Source organism: Schistocerca gregaria, chromosome 4, assembly GCF_023897955.1.
Source record: "Schistocerca gregaria isolate iqSchGreg1 chromosome 4, iqSchGreg1.2, whole genome shotgun sequence".
Lineage (NCBI taxonomy): Eukaryota > Metazoa > Arthropoda > Insecta > Orthoptera > Acrididae > Schistocerca > Schistocerca gregaria.
In genome coordinates, this window is record NC_064923.1 from 604,298,061 (window position 1) to 604,312,982 (window position 14,922).

General features: G+C 39.2%; 1 protein-coding gene across 2 annotated transcripts in view; it reads right to left on the minus strand.

Annotated features, from left to right (window-relative positions):
• Positions 1-11,396: 11,396 nt before the first annotated feature.
• The window catches only part of LOC126266865 (isoleucine--tRNA ligase, mitochondrial), a 105,146-nt gene continuing 101,620 nt past the window's right edge, over positions 11,397-14,922 (minus strand). For both annotated transcript variants that reach the window (XM_049971487.1, XM_049971486.1), the window contains exons 16-17: positions 14,737-14,921; positions 11,397-12,733 (exon numbers count right to left, since the gene is read on the minus strand). In XM_049971487.1, coding sequence (XP_049827444.1) covers positions 12,488-12,733; positions 14,737-14,921 — 431 coding nt within the window. In that variant the 3' untranslated portion in view covers positions 11,397-12,487. The remainder of the gene's footprint in view (positions 12,734-14,736; position 14,922) is intronic.

A 14,922-nucleotide genomic window follows, 5' to 3' on the forward strand; every position in this document is an offset into this window, starting at 1 on the left:
TTCAGGTAACATATGGCAGTGTTGTGCGCGGCCGATATTCAGTGGTTTTAATGATAATTTTGCTGAAGATAACTGCTTCCCTCTTAATCAATAGTTGTATTGAATCTGTTGTATGAACTGTGATTTAGTGACACACAACTTACAGGCAACACTTTAACACGACGTTAACTTGGAATTCTTTAGCAACTTGATCTAATCTTTAGCCGGGAGAAAAATTATTTAGTAATTACTCAATGTAATAAAATAAGATTATCATTTCGATTTACAAATTAGTTAAGTACCAAACCACTGAATAGCACACCAAACACCACACTGGCACCCAACGTGGGGCCACCAATGCTCATTTATTCATTTTAATAATTGAAATTGTGATCTATTACAGGTATGGAGTACCAAAACAAACTATTAATCATTGTTTATTTACTTGTTTCATGAGCATTTACATCTTCCTACCGAACTGCTGTACAAATCTGTATCTGCACTGGTGCGAGACACACGAGTAACTTCTTATAAGCGGTGCAGTCCACCACCCTCCTACAGGTAAGAACAGATGTTCATGTTCAGTAATTAACAGCAACACACAATTGACATTCACTGTGCGTGAAATTTTAAATTAGAATCAGTACCTGCAGCCATAAGTAGTAATAATTGAATATTCTGGCTGCGAGAATAATATTTTTAAGTGTTATTTATGTATATGTGTTAGTTATAAGATTATTTTGTGTCAATTCGTGCTTATCAGTGATTTATATATTTGTTGTGATATATTGGTGATGGAATGGTTAAACAATAGAAAAATAAACCGAATGAGCATACTGATGCAGAGATGACATCAGAGTCTCAGGTAGAACAATCTACCCATATTTCTTTCGAATTATTAAAAAATTTAATTATGAATGATAATTTAAAAACTGATGTCCGAAGTGATAGTAAAACTGAGGAGTTGCCAAAACAAACTGACACTCCTGCATTCAACCAGTTAGGAATTAATGACAATATTTCTTCTGGGCAAGAGGCAGAAGTTAGCAATGCTCAAGCTATGTCCATACAGGATATGCTAACAGCATTATTTGAAAAGTTTACTATTAAAGAGCAGGAGCGTGAAAAACAACGCAAGCTTAAAGAGCAGGAGCGTGAAAGACAACGTCAGCAGGAAAAGGAAAAACGTAGACAGGAAAAGCTTATAGAAAAACAGCAACCTATTTTAAGCAGGAGATCGAGGCAGTAAAAACCACTATTGAACTGTTAACAAACATTCCAGTTCAGGTCAACAGTATTCAAACTGAAGTAGATAGACTAGAGAACCAATTCAGGAGGACATTCTCTTGGAAATCCAAAAGCAAGTCCGAACAGAAGTAGCCAGGGTGCTGAGCTCTGAAAATCAAAACTTTGAAAATCTCACATTATGCAGTAATGACAACACTGGTACTGACAGGCAAAAGATCGCAGATAATCTGACGGCGAATTTTAATGCACCACAAGGAAGATCAAATTTTGGTAATCAACCGATATTACCACAGCAATATTTGACACCAAGCAACAATAACAGTGGAATAGAATGTACCTGTAATAAAGTAACCACACCACCTGCCAATGATAGAAATTCCATGCACTTAACTACTTTGCTGCGTGAAGAAAGCATAATTAAGCATACACAGTTTCAAATATTTAACGAAGAAAGCAAGAAAAACATACATCCAGTAGTTTCATTTGAAACTTCGAAAGCGTTCTTCCAAAATCATGGTCGGAAGAACAGAAAATACAGTTTGTGATTTCACATATTTCTGGTGATGCGTCGCTCTGGGCATTAAATGCAGCAGAAACTTGCAAGACTTTCCACGACTTTGAGAAGGCGTTCCTTGATCAGTTCTGGTCAGCGTCTACTCAAGAGCGACTCCATAAAATTGTTTACAATGCAGAAATGTACAATCCGAAGTCAGGTTCCATAAGAAAGTACTTTGAAAAATATATTAACATGATCCGGTACTGGGATGAGCCAGTAACCACCAGTGACTTATTGCGAGTGTTAAAAGCTAGATTACCCACACATATTAGAGAAAAATTATTTAATGTTACAGACACTAATCTGAAAGAATTTCTGTCTGTAATTGATTCTCTGGATCTAGTGCAAGAAGACGCCAGAAAAAAAATAATAATAGTCCTAATAGAAGAAATTCATGGAATGGAAATAATGGAAATAGGGGCGAAGGTAGTCCAAAGAAAAATAAAAGTAAAGCTTATAGCAACGGAAAATACAATAATAATAATATTAGTAGAAATCCCTACAACCACAATTTTGGTTATCCTAATAATAATAACAGTAATTATCATAAGACCAAAGAACACCAACAACCGAATGGTCATCAGAGGCCGTACCACAATGAAAACCCAAACAATAACAATAGCAACCGAAAGAGACGAAATGACAATAGGTTAGACAGTTCATATGAAGACAAGCCTAAAAATATGTGGGGTGACAGTGAATATTGGTGACAGCCAGGGCCAAGTCATTGGCAGCCACAGCAAAATTCTATCAATTCAGGTCAGCCAATAAATTATGTACAGGCTACACCTATACCAAGCAATCAATATCCACTGTGTTGGGATCCAAGCAGGCCTCCTCCGACTGAAAACTCGTAAAATGTTAGAATAGTGGAGGTACCTTCAGAAACAGAACATAACACTCAGAAGCCAACAAACTAATTTTGGTCCCTGTAGACCTTCACCAGGTGACCGAGGCCAACAATGAAGGCAATAGGTCGACAGAACAAAAAACAAACATGATACGGTATCAGGGTGGCAACAGGATCGAAGATGAGCTATATCAGGAACCTGCTGTCTCTGATATGACACAAAGGGAAAATATCCAAGCAAGTGTCACCGGAGCTGTAAATGGTGTAACTACTACTATTCTGCTTGACACAGGTGCTAATGTATCAGTTATGAACATGCAGTTTTTCAAGGAGGTATCGGAGATAAGGGGATTGCCGATTTTGCTGGTTGCAAATTGTAAGGTTATAGGGGCATTGGGAAAAAAGGCACAGAGTATAAAATACCAGACTCAGTTGGAAGTTTCCTTGGGAAATGATTGCTTATAATGCGCATTCCTACTAATGGATAACTTGTCAGTACCAGTGCTTCTGGGTCTTGAGATCCTTCGGGAAAGGGAAGCTGTAATTGATCTCGCCCATGGGACATGTGCACTTAAGTACCAACAGCGACCCATAACATTAATGCTGAATTGGGAGTTCAGTGCAAACCATCCGCTGATGAGAAAAATGAATCTTTCTGTCAGCAAACACAAGTTGTCAGTGTTGGATCATAAGCACCCACAATGTGTCACAAAAATCGAAATAACGAAGCACCCAGCAATGTGAGTGACATCATCACAACAATAGAAGAGAAACTACAAGAGGCAACTTGCATTAACGCTTCAGAGGCTAGAGAATTAACAGAATTATTATCCGGATACCTCGAAGTATTCACTGAATGCCCTGGAATCATAAAAGATTACCAGTATAATATGAAAGTATATCCGCACAAGACCTATTGCAGAGCATCTTACTCGGTCCCCTGGACTAAGAAAAACGAAGTGATACAAAGGACCAATCAGAAGTGCAAGTGCACTACCCCATAACTGTATATATAATGTTTATGGTAAAATAATTAGCAGTAATAATTTGATAATATTATGTATGTATTAGTTTATAAGCTTTTTATGTCAAGTATTACACTGTAATGTTGTTGAATTATTTGAACAAGGAGTAGATAATCCCCATAATAAATGTATTTTTACTCTAAAAGGGACAAATAACTTGATAAACACTTGAGTGTTGTTGCATTAAATGTGAGGAATTTTACCTTCCTATACGTAGGATAGAAATGATTAAAATGCTTAAGTAATATATTAGTTCGTGTGTAAGAATGGATATAACAAAAATATTTTCATAAGATCGAGTCATGTAGTCCCACACACATAGTGAGTGTTTGTGGTGTGTGAGCTGTGTGACTGAGGAAAATAAAATGAATAAATAAAAAATAAAATAAACTGCTTTCACCACTAGTGAAGCGAAATCTGAATGTGTACTGATTTACATACACGGTTTCATTACAAAGTCATTTAAAATGCTCTTATGAGCAACATCCCGGTTAGATAAACTGAACATGGACATCTGTCCCAAAAGCATGGTAAATAACAATTTAAAAAATTAAAATTGAAATATATGTATCTGCAATAAAAATGGAAATGCACTGTTATCTGGACAGTTCAGTAATGATCTCATAGTCAAGACAATGTAGCAGATTCTGAAAGTTTTATATAGTTTACGTGACGGTGTAAAATTTTAAATTTTGTTATTCAGTCATGGTAATATGAACTTATGTGCAAGTGTACCAGACCTCATTGCTTGAAAGGTGTCATTTGCATATAGATTGTCTGTTAAGTACTGTGGAAAACTGCTGACAGCAATCAGAACAGTGAAACATGTTTCACCGGAACTAGTGGATGCGTGAAGGACTGTGATTTATATTGTGAATAATGATGAACAGTGATAACGACTGTGATCACGTAACCTCATGAACGCTCTTGGAGTTTCAAAGTTAGCAGCAACGCTATGAACATTGAGTACTGTTGACTGTATTAATAATTAATTTGAAATGATGACCTTTAGTAGTTTGATATGAAGTGTCTCCGCGTGCCAAATTAGTGTGACAGACTGTACAGCCATCCGCGTGGCAAAACAATAATGCAATGTTTGCTACGGAGCACATCGCGAAAATATTTACATTCCGCTTTAAGTAAACGAAGCACACTACGGACACTTGTATGATTAACGGTGCAGTGTACAAAATGTGCATATTGTGATAAACTTACACTGTGTTGAACGGTGTCAAAATACAGAACATACTCCAAAAACAGTCTAATACCATCCCTGTGAATGCAAGTGAAATGGGCGCTAATAAACTTTTCCACAGGATGAGAATAGTAATTATCTTGCCACTGATGCTTATATTTTGACATTTCATGTACCCGTCTTAAACTGAGGGACGTGGGAAAGGAGAAACAAGACCTGGTGCAGCGCGACTTCTAGCCAGCTGCAGATCCAAACCACAATGCAGCCGACGGCAACCGACACCCCACCGACTAGGCCGGGGCGGTCCAGCAGCAGCCACTACCTGTCTGCGGTCCAACAGCTCAACACGGGGGCAGCCTTGCGACGTCAGTGATGTAGCGGGACTTTGAATTTCGCCGCGCTACACTCGTTCCCTCAGATAAAAATTATACCGTCGCAGCGGTATGAGCGCTCGACGGCAGAGAGTAACTCTTTTTTGTTTCCTATCTGTTTCTTTATTGTCTCTCGAGAGCAGATGCTTAAGGCAGACATGATCTGATGAAGACGTAAAAAAAACTTATTAGCTAGTCTTGATCTGATTTTAATGTGTAGACATATTGTGGAAGTTGTTAAGAAATTCAGAGGATGGAAGTAGCAAAGTAAATTAAATTGCATACAGTATCAAGATGATTTTAATTGGTATAAATTAGTGATTCCTGGACGATTTTGCAAGATTTCGGAGCAGGATTTTCACGCAGAAATGAAGGAGATTTTTTAAGACCTGGACGCTGCACAAAAGAAGACAAGTTAACCTGGTAAAGGATGAACTCTTATCTAAGCCACTTCCCCCCGTCAGTTACATTTTGTTATTCTCTGTTTCTTTTCAATAATTTTTGTAGTGGAAATTGGTTTAACTTTTGCTCAAAAACGCCACAAGGACCACCCTAACAATAGCTTTCCGAATCACGAAGTCGGATAGCTTTTCTGCAACACGAAGTCCGATATTCATTCTTTCCCTTTTTCACGCTCATTTACGATTTTAAAAACCCTCTTTTTATTCAACATTTCTTCCCACATTTCCTAATCATTTCTTTTCTCCTCTCTTTTTCTTTTTTTATTAACGACTACGGCGACAAATTCTTATGACATTCGATAAATGAGTGACTCTGGAAATTGTTATGATATACCACCATGAAAAAACATTCATTATCTCAGATGCTTACAGCAGAGTCATAAATTTGCATTTTACAGCATATTTTATTATATTCATGTCAAGCCTGACAGTTAAAAGTAGGTGTCTGTGTTTTCTTGAAGCCCCTTGGACGGTTTTATTCCCAGTTTTCCGAGTCCAGTGAACCCAAATGAGGGGGGGGGCAATGGGTTAATCCGGGAAGTATCCGCAGCAATTTCCGAGGTAATACAGTCACTGAAGTCATTTAAAGTACTCGATTCAACTATAATTTTATCATGTCTAAAACAACATTGAAACTAAACATTTGCATCTTCAGCATAGCAAATCTACGTGGATTACGTGGACTGATAAAAAAAATATACAATAGATAAACTAATTATTTTTTCTCAGCGCAAGGGGCATTGTAACATCCACGAGATAAATTTTAGCAACATTGCGGAAAGAGAAAATCATGCCTCTAATGTTATAAACATTATCTATTCGACGTATGAAAAAACAGTGAAAACGAATGAAAATTATGATAAATATTAATTATTTATATCATATTCTATGATGTAATTGGACATATCGATGTGTATCACACAAAGACAAAGATAATTGTAAATTCCTTTTATGATCTGCGTTTGTCTTCCTTTGTCTTTACCTTTTGTTGGTTGGCTTTTGTAGGTTGCGAACACATATTGAACTGAGGTCTGTTAAGAAATTGTAATTATTTGTTAGTTATTACTTGAAAATAGAGTTCATTATTACCATAAGCATGAGTGAATAATTATTTAAACTTTAATTACTCTCCCAGTAAGCATTATCTGTGTTACTTATTTCTTTCCACTGTAAGGAGCGCAGCCATTGATGATAGCGATTTGTATGGCGTTTTGTCTGTGTTTTCCTTAGAAATAAATCAAATGTTTGCTTGATGAAGTCTAAATAGTGCACAATACGAAAGTAGATTTTATAGCGTTTAATAAGCATTTTAAATATTTACTTATTTGCTATAACAATAGAAAGTCTCTATCAATTGTCTGCCGCCATCTTAACAATTATCTCAGCGGCAAATTCAAATTTAAATTACGCAACTCTGCACAATAAATGCCATAGCTAATACAAATGAGTGAAAATAAATGTGCACCGGTGGTCCCGAACTCATTTTAATGAAAATGATCCGAATCAGATTGGTACTTTAAAAACAGTGCTCATAGCACGATCCTTATAAGAAACTTTTCTATCTGATGTAGGGAGCCGAAATTAACTATGCACGAGTTGTGAATAATATTGTTTCAGGTAACATATGGCAGTGTTGTGTGCGGCTGATATTCGGTGGTTTTAATGATCATTTTGCTGAAGATAACTGCTTCCATCTTAATCAATAGTTGTATTGAATCTGTTGTATGAACTGTGATTTAGTGACACTAACACAACTTACAGGCAACACTTTAACATGACGTTAACTTGGAGCTCTTTAGCAACTTGATCTAATCTTTAGCCAGGAGAAAAATTATTTAGTAATTACTCAATGTAATAAAAAATAAGATTATCATTTCCATTTACAAATTAGTTAAATACCAAACCACTGAATAACACAGCAAACGCCACATTACCCCTTCCTCGAACACTCCGCAGGTAGGCAACTACAGTAAATGGCAGTCTTGGATTCACAGAAGAAAGCTTTAAAAAATTAGCAGATGAGGTTCATAGTAGTTCAGGACCTATTTTAGCTGCACTTACGTTCGATGAGGTGGCCATTAAAAAAGACAATATGAGATGGTAATAAGGTCTGGGGTTATGTTGACTTAGGGCAAGGATGTGAGGAAAGTAGTGATAGCCAAATAGCAAAAGAGACTCTAGTGTTTATGGTCACAGGGATTAATAGGAGTTGGAAAATTCCTGTTGGCTATGGTTTTTTTAATTGTTTAACAGCAAGTGTGAAACTTAATTTACTGCAGCAGTACCTCCGTAAATTGAAGCAAACAGGAGTGCATATAGTTGGTGTTGTTGTAATGGAGCTGCAGCTAACAGGTGTGTTATGGACAAATTAGGAATTAAGGTAGGTGTAATTGACTCTCAATGCTGGTTTCCTCATCCTTCAAATGATGTCAAAAAAGTTTTTTTTTTTTTAAAAAAAAAAAAAGCTGCTCACATGTTGAAATTAATGAGGAATACACTTTATGTCAAAAAAAAAAAAGAATTACTATATCAGGATGGTCAAGTAATTAAGTGTGAATATTTTAATAGGCTAGTTGAATTGCAAGAACAGGAAGGGTTGCATGTGGCAAATAAAATGAGGACGACACACATTCAATTTGAATCTCAAAAAATGAAGGTAGCATTGGTTGCCCAGGCTCTGAGTAATTCTGTTGCTGATGCAATGATTTTTGGAAGAGACTTACAGTTACCAGAGTTTGTCAATTGTGAGGGCACTGTTAAGTTCATAAAAATGGTGGATACTGCTTTTGATTTACTTAATCCGTGCAACCTTATGAACAAAGGCACCAAAACACTAGTGTTTAAAGGTAATAAAAGAACAGTCTGTAAAATTATTGAAAAATCCATTCAGTATTTTATGAAATTGAAACTTTGTATTGGTGATCTACTATATTTATCAGGTAGAAAAACGGGTGTTTCTGGAATGGTGTTAGATCTCTTAAGCTTAAAACAAGTGGCTGAAAGGTATGTGTGGACTGAATCTTCAGTGTAATTCTTCATACTTTCCCGGCGATCTGTTAACATCTTGGATATTCGGGAATCCAGCCGGATGTTCGCGTCGTTCTCGCACGATATTTCAACAGCGTGCCTCGCTGTCTTCTTCAGGTGCTACCTGAGACTGGTCCTTGGGTCGATCGAGTCCAGTATTTATGCCTGGGAGGAGCTGGGCGTTCCCTAATCGGTCCGCGCCGAATCGAGTGTTCCATCTGTGGTCCGCGCCCGCCAGACTCGGCTTCAACGGACCCCTCCAGTCGTGATGTTCCGACTGCCGTCGGCGCCGGTTTTGGCCGTCCTCAACGGTTGTGGTTGTCATTTGAGGTGTGTCAGACCCAATATGAGATGTTAGGTACTCTATCTCATGACTGTTACTACGGTTTCCACTTCTGTTGCGTGCTGGGCGCTCCCTAATCGGTCCGCACCGCGTCGTGTGTTCCATCTGAGGTCCGCGCCCGCCAAACGCGGCTACATTGTCCCTCTCTGGTGGCCGGTGTTCCCTCCGCCGTCCGCCGGCCTGGCCGTCTTCTGAAGTCGAGTTCATGACCTGGGGTGTGTCAGATCTGGTCTCTAATGTCCAACACCTTGTCTCACGGCTGTTCCCTCGGTCTCCACTTATATTTCTTGCTGAATCCTGGAGTGTCCTGCGTTGAGTTTTCACAAGCTCAAGCGCTGGATTCCAGGCAGTGCTGATTTGGTATCCCGAGTCACGGTTGATTAGATTGTCTGTGACCTTAATCTCAATTGCTTCTTTAATGACACTGTCCCAATATCTTGAGGTCTGTGTCACAATCTTGGTGTCATTGTAATCCATTGAATGACCAAGTGCCAGACAATGCTCTGCTATGGCTGATTTAGTTGCCTGCCTGAGTCTGGTATGTCTCTGGTGTTCTTTACACCTGATATCCACAGTTCTGGTGGTCTGGCCAATGTATGACATCCCACACTGGCATGGTATGTTGTAAATACCTGGCTTGCGTAGCCCCAGGTCATCTTTTACAGTCCCCAGCATAGCCCCAATTTTTGTGGGTGGGCAAAATATGCTCCTGATGTCATATTTCTGGAGAATCCTGCTGATCTTGGTAGAGATAGGTCCGGCATATGGCAAGTATGCCATCTTCTTTGCCTCTTCTGGTTCTTCTTCTGGATCCTTTGGCCGGTTGGCAGGTTGAAGTGCCTTCTGGATATCTCTAGAGGAGTACCCATTCCTGCTGAACACTGATTGTAAGTGTTCTATTTCTGTGGCCAGACTATCAGGATCTGACAGAGTTTGTGCTCTGTGGACCAGTGTTTTGAGCACTCCATTCTTCTGTGCCGGATGGTGGCAACTGCTGGCTTGAAGGTATAAGTCAGTGTGCGTAGGTTTGCGGTACACACTGTGTCCAAATGTGCCATCTCCCTTTCTCTTCACCAGAACATCCAAGAATGGAAGTATTCCATCCTTCTCCATTTCCATTGTGAACTTAATGTTCGGATGGCAAGAGTTCAGATGTAGCAGGAACTCATCTAACTTTCTTCTACCATGGGGCCAGATGACAAAGGTATCATCCACATACCTAAAAAAGCACTTGGGTTGATATCTGGCTGAAGAGAGTGCTTCCTCTTCAAACCTTTCCATAAATAGGTTGGCCACCACTGGTGATAGAGGGCTACCCATTGCCACCCCTTCTGTTTGTTCATAAAATTGACCCCCATATAGGAAGTACGTCGATGTCAGTACATGCCTGAACAGGTCAAGGAGAGCCCCATCAAACTTCTCTCCAATAAGCTCAAGTGACTCCTTCAGTGGTACACGTGTAAAGAGAGACACCACATCGAAACTAACCATGATGTCTGTGTCTGTGATGTGTTGCTGGCCTAGTCGATGTAGGAAATCCTCTGAGTTCCGGATGTGATGTGCACATTTACCCACATGTGGTGTCAACATCTTCTTCAGGTATTTCGCAGTAGGGTAAGTTGCTGCACCAATATTGCTGACAATAGGTCGCAGTGGAACCCCATCCTTGTGAATCTTGGGGAGTCCGTAAAGTCTAGGGGGTGTTGGCGCTTTGGGACGCAGCTTCTTGGACACACGCACAGTGGTCAATCTAACTGACAAGAAGCTCGATGAGACCACCTTAAAAGTACTTAGCAAGGGCCTCAATTTCGCAGTGACCCCTAGAAACGTTCCTGTCACAGCCTTTGTCAGTGCAGTTGAGCAAGTAGCCATCACGCTTCCTTCTAGTGTGGCCAAAGAGATCCGAAGAGAAACCTGCAGGGCACTCACCAAGACCAAGCCACCCAAATCCAACATTTCAGGTGATGAAAGGGTGGCACTGAGGCGACTCCGGGAGGATGACAGCATTGTGGTGTTGCCTGCAGACAAGGGGAACTCCACAGTCATCCTACAAAAAACAGAATATGACAGAAAGGTGCAACAACTTCTGGAGGATCCTGCATACAGGTCAATAGCCAGCGACCCTACAGAGAAAGTGGACAAAAAGACCAGGGCTCTGTTGAAGGAGACAGGCCTGCCTGAACAAGTCATCAAGAAGCTCCCCAAGATTCACAAGGATGGGGTTCCACTGCGACCTATTGTCAGCAATATTGGTGCAGCAACTTACCCTACTGCGAAATACCTGAAGAAGATGTTGACACCACATGTGGGCAAATGTGCACATCACATCCGGAACTCAGAGGATTTCCTACATCGACTAGGCCAGCAGTAGGCTGCACCCCTTGATGTTACAAGACATGGCGACTCAGTTTTCAAGTTGCTTCGAAGATGGAGGTGCCATAGCCAGTCTATGTTGTTCATATAGGTCGTTGACTGAAATTATATTTCCTAACACACTGATTGAATATTATGAATAATTTTAAAATGTCCACTAATGTTCACTTTTCACAAAGCAGAAAAGACACCAATACTGTGGCCAATAGGAATTCTACAGTCACAAAATGAATCTCTGGCATAGATCTGAATTTCATGCTGCCGAAGAGCTGACACCTGACTGAATCCTTTGTTACACAAACTGCATACCCTCTCTTTCATTCTTTGTTTTATTTGACACAATTTCTTTTCTTTCAAAGAACGTGCTTTTTTAAAATATCTCTATAACCCCTGTGGAGTCCATATTCCACTCGGCACATGGGAAACACAAACATTACGTGATAGTAGTTGATGAATTAGCATCCACTGTACACACAATATAGATCACACAGCACACTACAAGCAACTAAGAGGGCAGCAAGTTCATGCTTGTGCTATGGTGTGAATTTTGCACTTGCACACTGCTCAAGGGGCATGAGATACAAGCTACATCTAGCCACTAGTGAGTCATAATCTCCCAACACACAATTAATCTAAGATTGTATGCTGCCATTCTTTGACACTAAAACATCACTGCAGGTGGTATACTCTTGTCTTTCTCCACTTACATGTCCTCCTTCCATCTGAGAACTGCCCCACCCAGTTCATCAAATGAGGACTTGCAGTTTAGGATGGAATCCAAACCATTAAGGGAATGTATCTCTACAGCTACACACTGAATTATGGCAGGTGATAGTCACATTACCTACCAGGCAAAATTCTATGGGCAATCACAGATCAACCATTGCACCTTTGGATTTTTTTTTTTTTTTTTTTTTTTCAAAGAATAACAGCAAATTACAGAAAAGAATAACTCTTCCAAGAGAAAATTGAGAATACACAAATGCTTACATAACACACTGAACACAAAAAGACAGTGTATTATTCATGAGACTGATTAAAATACAAATAAATACACTGTTAGCTGCAAAAAACTTGTTTTAGGGGTTGTTTTGCTACTATTTTCTCACAGCGGGAGCACAGCACATCTTTTTCTTTAGAGGTATAACGTCGGCACCTTGGACACAGCTGGAATTCTGATGTTTCACATACAATTTCAAACTCATTATCTAATAGCTGTTTATTAGACTTGACCAGTTCCACAGCTGATACCTGCAGTAGTTCTGTCAACTCGGAAAAATCACTTCGACCTTCTTCCTGGAACAACTGCAAATTAAGTGCAATGAGATTAAATCAACAAGTCTGTCCCTTTACTTTAAAGCAACAAAAGCTAGAATTTTTCCTGCATAAATCAACAAATTATCTTCACAGCTATCACATGTCAAAACCTAACAGAAGTACAATTCTCACATTCATACAAGCATATGACTCCCGAAGCAAAGGACATATACCTCTCCCATAAAAAGTATGTCAAATACACAAACATCTAACAGGAAAAATGTACAGTTATTCTCAGTGTTTTGATATTGTATTTCCTCAGAAGGTAGTAACATTAGAAAGTGTCACATATGTCTCTCACAGGGTGACAGTACTCATCATCCTCATCAGAATCCAGTTTATATGCATATAATATAGATGTCAGTTGACTCCTCCTTCCTGTCAATAGATGAGTAAAGTAAAAGTGCACAGTTAAACAATGAGCCTGTAGAGCAGATGGAGTGTAAACAAAAAGTTGCTCTCCCCCAACGTTGACAACTGTAAGCAGAAAAAGCAGTTCCTGCTACTCCCTCCCTCCCCTCCCCCTATCCATTGTGTCAATCACTTTCATCATACTGGAGTGATGGTTGACATTCTGTCAGTTCAAACACCAATAACAAGTGAACACTCCGTCCCCACATTGCTTCCCACGTAAACTGTTTCTTGTAAATTCTATCCAGACTGTTTTGTTGTCCACATTATAACACAAAATTAATTGTTTCACTTGCAACAAACTTGTGAACCTGGCAAACTGTGTACCTCAGCAAATCTGTGACACAACAACAGATGGTCCATATGTAAAGTATTCAACTGATCACCAACTACAGGTCAAGATGCCAACAAAACTAATGCTGTCATTATGCATAAACAAGGGAAATGTCAAATACTAAATTGACACCAGCTCTGGTTATCTTTAATTAGGAGGTTTACTGGCATAACGGGACTCTGCCGCTACAACGGCTGAAAGATTCCACTGCCAGGACAATTATTGTAACAGCTAATTAGAATTAGAAAAATTTCTTCTGAAGAGCAACATTACTTCTAACAGCCTCTGCAGTAATTGCTAACAAATTTGACTAAAATATTATTTTCTGTACTTGGATTCCAAATCACAGACCAAATTAATCCTGCATATAATTCAATGTTAAACTATGAAGGCTGTTCAGACAGTAAGTTCTGATGCTGTCTGGTGTATGAAGGAGTGGGGATTGTGGAGTGATTTCAGTTTTGTGAAGTGATTTCAATTTAGATGTCGTACATCAGCCCAACCCACCAGCATGGAAACCTGGTTTTGCGTATTATATAATTTGGCAACTATCCTTACGCATTGTTCAATATAATTGACTTTAAAGTGGTGTGCTTCTGGTTGCTCGGCCATGTTACTAGTTTTACTTTATGCATAATGTTTTGATGATCAATGCAGTCATCATCTTCAGGACTGGGAGTACACATACCACAAAACTTACACCACCTGAAAAGGATGCCTAGATTAGTTGTAATAGCATTATGGATAAAATGGAAACAACAACTTGGCTGAACACTCGAAAGCACACCATCATGTAATCATGCTGGAAAAACTTGAGACATCACACCCAAGGCACAACAGAAGACCATATCAAAAACAGCTCAAAGAAAACTACCTCACTTACTAATTAATGGCTTCTTTGATATAACAAACTGGTAAACTTATTCAAGACAAAGACCACTACAGAGCTCAGTGCTTCAGACGAAATCTTAATTAACAGAGAAGACATACAAAAGAACAAGCTAATTAACAACTTAAAAGAAAGCAATGGAGGGCACTAGAACTGAAAATGCAATGCACATGACTGGAGTAGAGATCACAGTACAAACATCAACGGCAACTGTGCCTTCTACATGTTGCCAAAGTCATCTTCTCATCCAGCAGGTACATTCAAATCTGTTTTACATTAGTTTAATAACCAAGAACTATTCTTAAAACAAATGAGGCATCTCCAGCTATGAGTCATATAATCAAATTCAAAAATTACCTTCAATATCTGCAAAGTTTTATCTCCTGCCAAAACTTTCACACTTAATTTCAAAGTATTGGATTCTTCAGAGGTTTTGTGAAGTAAGTCACGCAGTTTCAATGCTGTTGACATTATATTGTCAATGTCAACTTTCTCCCACTCTTTTGGAGGCTTCCAAACTCCAGATCGGAAAACACCTGTACC